The sequence below is a fragment of the Rhinopithecus bieti genome, unplaced genomic scaffold, assembly GCF_001698545.2.
Source record: "Rhinopithecus bieti isolate Rb0 unplaced genomic scaffold, ASM169854v2 scaffold_425, whole genome shotgun sequence".
In the NCBI taxonomy this organism is placed as follows: domain Eukaryota; kingdom Metazoa; phylum Chordata; class Mammalia; order Primates; family Cercopithecidae; genus Rhinopithecus; species Rhinopithecus bieti.
Window position 1 is genome coordinate 186,974 of NW_016803361.1, and position 8,789 is coordinate 195,762.

Sequence of the window (8,789 nt, forward strand, 5' to 3'; positions counted from 1 at the left end):
AGATAGGTAAGGCATAAAATAGCTTCACTTTAATGATCTCATTCAGAGATATCCTTCCATGGTGGGGAGATGGACAATACAGTCACAATGTCCTAATCTTCTAAAGTCATAGAGAGACAGCCATGCTCATGTAACAAAATAAAATGAAGAACAAAGCTTATCTAATACATGTTTTAAAATATGTATTAATATTGTAATTTTAAGTGGTATGGGCATTTTGGTATTTAAAAATGGTGAGCAGGTCATAAAAATAATTATAATACTTGTGTAAACTGAATCAAATTTTATGTTCTCTCTTTTGTTTTTAATTTTCAAGCTTTTGAATTAAGACACATAACTTAGTCACACTGTAGTAGTGTGACCTTGGGTAAGTCTGAATCTTGAGAGATTTAAATTCCAGGATGCACTGAGAGTAGAAAAGTCACCATTTGAAAGTTACAGCAGTTTTTTGCCTTTAAAGTGCCTTACTTTAGAATCCGATAGACCTCAGGAGGGCTATTGGACCACAGCTGGCTGCGCCTGGAGTTTCTCATTGGGTTGTCTATGGTGCGTCAGAAAATCTGCTTATTATTATTATTATTTTGAGACAGGGTCTCACTCTTGTTGCCCTGTTGGTGGGGGATGGGCTGTCTTTGCTGTCACTCATCCTGCAAAAACTCCAACCTAGAAAAAGGATGTAAGAAAATGAGGATGTAGCAGGCAGGCCTCAGGCTTAGTACTGTGATGTTTCCTGTCTTCCCGGGGCCTCCTGGTTGTTGGTCCCTGTGCTGCAGGTTGAATAGAGGAATCTTCTGGAAGGATTTCCATTGAATAGCCTTCCAATTTTTACTACCCATGCATAAGATGCACAGCTTTTACACAACTAAGATCACTCTTGACATTTTGAAATCTGCGTGTTCCACTTAATATATTGTGAATATTTTCATAAGTGAGCACCGTCCTTAGGCTTTATCTGTATCTTTCCTTCCTCCGCAAACTGAGAGGCTTTTAAATAGCTGAAACTCTGATCTAAGTAGGTGTGACTAGAAGCAGTGAATCAGGACCCCTCAGCTTGAGGGATTAGAGAGATTACCAGACCACATGGCCAACTGAGACCAGGAGAAGCAAAGGCTGTGTGAGAATAAGTGCCGAATGTCTTGCTTCTGGGAGCCTGGGATCAAGAGGCTTGGACCTGAGGGGCAGGGAGGGAGGGAACAATCTCTGGTTCCCCCTTGTGCCTTCAAACCCAGCCTCTCTTCCAGATCACCCTCTGAAACAGTGTTTTCTGGAGTAAGGTCTAAAGATTGCCTGTATTTGTTTATTAAAAATTCAGATTGCTGGACCCTAAACCATATTAATAGAATAAAAATTCCAGGTAGGGCCCAGCAATCTGCATTTTAACAAATTTCCTAGGCCTGGTGACTCTTATGCACACAGAAGGTTGAGAGCCATTTTTAAAAGAATTAGGCCAGGCCAGGCGCGGTGGCTCACGCCTGTAATCCAGAACTTTGGGAGGCCGAGGCAGGTGTATCACGAGGTCAGGAGATTGAGACCATCCTGGCTAACACAGTGAAACCCCGTCTCTGCTGAAAATACAAAAAAAAATTAGCTGGGCGTAGTGGCAGGCGCCTGTAGTCCCAGCTACTCGGCAGGCTGAGGCAGGAGAATGGCGTGAATCCAGGAGGGGGAGCTTGCAGTGAGCCGAGATCCGGCCACTGCACTCCAGCCTGGGCGACAGAGATAGACACCGTCTCAACAACAACAACAACAACAACAACAAAAGGCTTAGGCCAGGTTTATCCTCTTCTAGGCTAGGTTTAAATGGAAAGAGCAAAAGAGATGACTTCCCAACCTCCAGAGTATCTTCCCCCATCCACCATAGACTGGAATAGCTTTAACAACAAATCTTACTCTTTTCTCCATAATGAGCGGCCAAAGGCTTACCCAGGCATTCTTCCCAGGAAAGGAAAGACACTGGCAATGGAATCTTAGTCAATGGTATGATGTCTGCTTTCAACAAGGGGAAGACAGCAGAAGGAATTGGCTGTGGTTGCCAATGGCCAGGCATTCACCTTTACCTGAACTCAGATTAATACAAGTCAGGCACAGTGATGCTTCCAGCCTGTCTGCCTTCTCTTCCCAGGCAGCCTGGTGTCAGAGCAGGGACTCTGACCCCAGGAGCTGAATGTATACAGCCCAATCTTCTTCAGTGAGTCTTTTTTTTTTTTTGAGACAAAGTCTCGCTGTTGTCCCCCAGGCTGGAGTGCAATGGCGTGATCTCGGCTCACTGCAACCTCCGCCTCCTGAGTTCAAGCGAGTCTCCTACCTCAGCTTCCCGAGTAGCTGGGATTACAGGGGCATGCCACCACGCCTGGCTAATTTTTGTATTTTTAGTAGAGACGGGGTTTCACCATGTTGTCCAGGCTGGTCTCAAACTTCTGACCTCAGGTAATCCACCCGCCTCGGCCTCCCAAAGTGCTGAGATCACAGGCATGAGCCAATTCACCCAGTCCTTCAATGAGTCTTTTATGAATCGAAGTTTAGCCCTTACATCAACTGGTAGTCTTTCTACAGCTCCTTCTTGGATGAAAAGGTAGGTTAAAGAAATGGTCTTGACTTTGGCTGTACATTAGAATCACTTAGAGGACTTTAAATAATCCTGATACCCAGGCCTTGCCCCTGACCATTTAAACCAGAATCATTGACTGTCAGGGGATCCAACATGCAGCCAAGGTTAAGAACCACTGGCAGTGTTATCAGGATAGGAGAACTTTGTACATACCCCAGGTAATGTCGTCTGGCCGAGCAAGCACAAGGAGAGGAATCCATAGAGAGAATCCACAGAAAGGTATCTGCAGGCTGAGAACAGCCCCAGGCACATAGAAGGATAAACAAGTTCAGGAAGGATGGAATTGAAGGACAGCGAGCTCTTCCACGGCCAAGAGGGCGTTGGGGGAGGGCAGCTGCACGCAGATATTTTGGCCAGATCACCAGAGTTGTCCAAGAAATTACATATTTTACAAAAACACTTTTCAAATAATTTATATTAAATACAGGAGATGATTTAACAGATGATATTATTTGTAAGAAGTTTTGTTTTTTTTTTAATTTAGTAGAAATAAGAAGATCTTGTTTTCCTTGTAACTCTAGTGCTGTCACAGAGGACAATGAAAGGCAGGTTTCGGGATTTTTTTTTTTTTTCATTTGTCTTTCAGAAAGGGTGGAATGCAAAGCATTGCTAATCAGAGAAAATCCCTGTTTAATCTGCATGTAGGAATGGATTAAAGAGTGTCTCAGGTGAAAGTGACTCTTTGTAAACAAACTGAACAAATAAATCCTTCCTTCATCCCCTACATCTTAACCTCAGGTCCAGTTCTTGAGTTTCATCCTTTCAGTGTTCATAGGGCTGGTCCTCCTCTCTGAGCCAAGATCTAAGCCTACACTTTCCCCTTTACAACAGGAAAATGCAGCAGCTGGCAGCGGGGCCCTCCCACCCATGCTGTGAGGGTTTGTTAGGGCCTCTTTGAGCGAGTGTTTCTAAAAACCAGATTTCAACAGATGACTCCCTCCTCAAGAGTGCAGCAGCTCCCCGGTGTCTAGTGAATCAAGCCTGAGCTTTTTGTCATGGCTCAGAGTCACTCAGTCTCACCCTGAGCTCCATGCTCATATAGACATTTTATTTTTGTTACTAAATTTTAAAACAGCTCTATGATAGAAAATTGAAAACTGCCAATAAGAACAAGGAAAAGGGCCGGGCGTGGTGGTTCACGCCTGTAATCCCAGCACTTTGGGAGGCTGAGGAGGGTGGATCACTTGAGGTCAGGAGTTCAAGTACTGCAAGCACCCCTGGGGGCTGCTGGCTCAGCCCTTTGCTTTATCCACATATACTTGGGTATATCCTTAGAACATCCATGCTAATACAGTTGACCTGGTATCTCCAACTTATATGTTTCTAAAATCAATTTGGAGTAGAAATCTCTGTAATGCTTTCCTTGGCATATATAGAAACAAAAATGCATCCATGAATACTTTTACTATCAATGGATTTTAGAAACACTTTTTTAAACTTAAAATTCAAATAAATTTAAATGCATTTAATTTAAAAATAAAAGAAATTAATGTTCATCATTTAGGTCCTGCTGATTCTCTAGTTAGACTTCCTCCTTTTTTAGGTGTTTAATATAATTGACTGTGGGTTTCTTTTTAAGATGCTACTCATATAGTATGTTTTATTTTTGTTACTAAATTTTAAAACAGCTCTATGATAGAAAAATTGAAAACTGCCAATAAGAAAAAGAAAAAGGGCCAGGCATGGTGGCTCATGCCTGATTACAGGCACTTTGGGAAGCCAAGGAGGGTGGATCACTTGAGGTCAGGAGTTCAAGACCAGCCTGGCCAACATGGTGAAACCCTGGCTCTACTAAAAATAGAAAAATCAGCTGGATATGGTGGCGCGTTCCTCTAATCCCAGCTACTTGGGAGACTGAGGCCTGAGAATCGCTTGAACCCAGGAGGCAGAGGTTGCAGTGAGCCAAGATCGCACCACTGCACTCCAGCCTGGGCGACAGAGTGAGACTCCATCTCAAAAAAAAAAAAAAAGAAGAAGAAGAAAATGGAGTTTATAAGCTGGCATCCTTGGATCTTCAGGCTTGAAACTTCTGAATGTTCTTTAACCCTTTCTCTCTGTCTTTGACTCTTCGTCTCACATCTCCAGTCACATTAAAAGGGTGAGAAACAGCAGCCAGGTATCAGAAATAGCAAGTGCAAAGGCTCAGAGGTGAAACTGTCTGAGATGTTTGGGGTCCGGTGAGCAGCTGAGAGTGGCAGGAAAGTAGGTGTTGAGGGGATGTTTACAAGACAAAGATGAAACTGCAGGGAGCAGAGACAGATAGTCAAGGGATCTGTTAGGCCAGGGAGATGGGGGTTACAGGCTTCCTGCTGGAAGCCCTTGGAGACCTTTCCTCGGGGTGTGTCATCACGAGGGTGGAAGAATGGAGGAGGACCTCGGCCTGGAACAGTGGTGGCTGGAACACCAGTATGGAGGCAACCCTGCCAGGCCCAAGCCTCAAGCTCATGACAGTGTGGTACCAAAGGCAATGTGCCCTGTGGGCCTCAGCTGTGCCAAAGGACCAACAACTCTCCAAGAGGACATTACTGAGACAGAGTGCCATGTTGGCCATACTGGGGCCTGAGACAAGATAAATCAGCAGGACTGATTCTGTCTTTGTTTAAAATTCCAATAATTTCTTCATCATGGATTTGTGGGCATTCATTTTGATTTTTAAAATATTATATTAAATACTATTTGTATCAATTTATTGATGGGGGTTACCCCTTAAAGTTTAATGTCATGATTTGCTGTTTTATAAAAGACTCATTTTGTTTTATTCCACAAATATTCAGTGTGTGCACACTGGGCATGGTACATGCAAGCCACAGAGCTAACCTGAACACAAACCCAACCCTCTTGTCCCTTTCACCACCTTATAACATGACAGAAACCTTCCGGCCTATGTGAAGCCAGGGGACAGATATAGGCAGACTGGATAATTCTCTGATTCACAAAAAACATCCTCCTCTCAGGTCACTTCTGTCTTAAAGCTGAAGTCTTTGGCCACCAACCCATCGTTCTGAAGCAGCATGATACTTTTTAGTGACTATCCTGTTATTTGCATGCAGCAGGACTCCTATGACAATTTCCCCCCCCCTCCACTCTTCCTAAAGCCTTGTCCATTTCTGTCCCCAGCTTCCTAATGCTCACTTCCTCCAGCCTGGCCTTCCTATGAAATAATAGCAATTATATTTAGATTTGTGAATTCAGCACTGGAGGCTGCTTCCTTCTGAAAAGAGAGCTCATGGTGGAGCTGGCAGAATTTTGACAGCTTTGGCAGTCTCTTCCATGGTGTGATAATGTGAACAAGCCCCTCAAGGTCGAGTTAGTGCCCTTCTCCTCCATTTCACATATGCAGATACTGAAGCCCAGAGAGATCAGATATCATGAGTGTCTCAGACTATACAGCAGACTCCGAATTTTCCCTATAATTAAGATAGTCACAGAAATTAGGAAGTGAGAGAGACTTTGGGAATATCCTGGGTCAACCTCCTCTTATACCAAGGGAGGAATTTAAATTCCAGGGAAATTTTGTGATTGCCCCGAGGTTAATGTAGTTGAGGACTCCAACTCTTTTAGTCATACCTCTTCCTTCCCTTTCCACACACGGCTCGAGCCCCCTGCTAGAGGAGAAACTTTTCCATGGCTGGAGGTACCCCCCACATTCTTACGCCAAAGTTCAGAGCTGTGATTACAGTATAAGCCCAGTAAGCCACTGTTGAAAGCAGCGTCATGCATGCCAGTGATCAGACTTGGGAAATCAACAATGGTAAAAGCCAGCATTTATTGAACATGTACTATGTTCTTGGTACTTTGTGTGCATTATCTCATTAACCCTCACAACTACCCTGTGAGGGAGGTACTATTATTATTCGCATGTTTATATTGTGATAAAAAAACACATTGGCCAGGCACGGTGGCTCACGCCTGTAATCCCAGCACTTTGGGAGGCCGAGGCAGGTGGATGGATCACAAGGTCAGGAGATCGAGACCATCCTGGCTAACATGGTGAAATCCCGTGTCTACTAAAAATGCAAAAAATTAGCCAGGCATGGTGGCGGGCACCTGTAGTACCAGCTACTTGGGAGGCTGAGGCAGGAGAATGGCATGAACCCGGGTGGCGGAGCTTGCAGTGAGCCGAGATAGTGCCACTACACTCCAGCCTGGGTGACAGAGCGAGACTCTGTCTGAAAAAATAATAATAACAAAAAATTTACCATCTTAACTATTTTTAACTGTCCAGTTCAATAGCATTAATATATTCACATAGTTGTGATTATCCCTATTTTTATAGATGAGAAAATTAGACTCAGAGAGGTTAAATAATTTGCCCAGATCCTACAGCAAATAAATGACAGAGCTGGAATTTGAAATCAGGTCTGACTCCAGAGCCCATACTCTCAACCCACTCTGGATGATACAGGCTAACTTGTTTCAACTTGACCCCTCACCAGGGCAAGTGACTGGCTTCACCACTTACGTGCCTCTCTGGATACCTTCCTCTCTGTCCCCGAAGACAGCATTCATTCCCTCTACCAGCCCAGTAATCTTTACTGTGACACATGTGCCCCTACCCCTGGCTATTGGTCCCCAAGATTAGACATTTTGCTAGAGTAGAGCATTGGCTCTTAAGGGCCTGTTTCAGACTTTGGGACGAAGAGGGAGAGTAAAATGAGGAAGGTACAGATGGCAGGGGAAACGGGAAGGAGAGTGGGTAGGGCACGTGGGAGGCAGGAGAGAATGCGGTAGCGGCCCTCTAGGGTCTGGAATGTGCTCAGAAGTAGGGTGGCTGAACAGAGCAGATGGAAGGACACCACCATAATCCATGCATCCTTTCTCAACATCTGAGGCAGAAAGGCCACCTGAGGGTCCTGGAGTGGAGGGGCTGTGTTCCCTTACACACCAGCATCTTGCTGCCAGGGTTGTTTCTTACTATCTACTTATTAACCGTATAAAGTAATTTGTAAATTTCTCCAGGCAGTTCATACCCTACCTTTTTTTTTTTTTTTTTCCTTGTTTCTTTTTTTTTCCTACTGAGATCTGCAAATATTTTGTGGTAGTCTTTGGCATGTCTGAACGGCTGAGCTTGGTTATAAGCAGTCAGAAATTGGGCTGACTTGGCACAAGCAGGAGTAAGGATGATTCCACTAATACCCTGTGTCCTTCAAAATCTCTGGTAGGATTTACCCTATTGGAGGCAGTTAGACATCAGGCACACCACCCTGAGACTGATGAGATGGCAAGGAAATGAGGCTATACCTCTCTTAAGAAGTTCTTAAAAGCTTTGTCACTTGATGTGACAGCTGAAATTGGCATGGCCCTTCCTCTCTCTGACTTTAGGGGCCAGTGGTCCTTGAGGCCTCCAGGGATACAACACTTTCCTTTCCTTTAGCACATTGGAACGCTTGCTGAACCCTGCCCTCACCACCCACCTGGCCGAGGTCTTGGGTCAAGGGAAACTTCCTCATAAAACTACATAAAAGCAGACTGCAAAAACCAAAAAAGTTAAGGGAGACTCCTGTGTTCATAGATGACACAGACTCTTGGGTTTGGAAGAACGCCAAGAGGTCATGTCATTTAGTCTCTTCACTGTGTCTGACTCTGATGTGTTCATTGTTCTGACGAGGTGCTGACAGCTGCACTGTGCCTCTGTTCACTGTATGTCCTCTACCAGCATAAAAATGCAAAACTGACGTCTCTTAAATCAAACCAGCTGCCAATAGGTTTGTAAAACCAAGCGACTGATAAGTAGCTCTAATCATGTTTCTGAAAATGCAGTTCTACATAATTCCAGAAAATAAAAGTGTCTTAAGAATTTGAATACATTCTTTTAAAAATTAACTTAATGAGGGGAAAAGGAACTTTGGCTATATCTACATGGCATGATATATATAGTATTGTCATCTACTTGTCCTGGCATCCATTTCTGCAGCTAAAAGCAAAGATATTTTCAGGAAGTAAAGAGTGATTTTGAGGGATGGCATTTCTCATACACTGAAAAAGTTTGACCCAGTTAAATTCTTCTTGGCTCTGAGAAAACAAAGATATTGGAAATGTCTTGTATGTAGGGGTAGGGGTGAAAGGAAGCATTGTAATTCATTAAAAGCATCTAAAAATGTTTGTCAATAATACATTTAAATAAAAACTTTGAAACAATATCTTTTTTTTTTTTTTTTTTTTTTTTTTTTTTTTTTTTTTT

The 8,789-nt window shown here is 43.6% G+C and overlaps 1 protein-coding gene across 2 annotated transcripts in view; it reads right to left on the reverse strand.

The window, feature by feature from the left end:
• The window catches only part of BLNK (B cell linker), an 84,294-nt gene that overhangs the window by 60,534 nt on the left and 14,971 nt on the right, over positions 1–8,789 (reverse strand). The window contains exon 1 of one of the 2 annotated variants that reach the window (XM_017879924.1): positions 2,762–2,853. The exons of the other annotated variant lie outside the window; for it this stretch is intronic. Within the exon in view, the coding sequence (XP_017735413.1) occupies positions 2,762–2,808 (47 nt within the window). The 5' untranslated portion in view covers positions 2,809–2,853. Of the gene's footprint in view, positions 1–2,761; positions 2,854–8,789 lie in introns of those variants that run through there. 2 annotated transcript variants of the gene reach the window in all.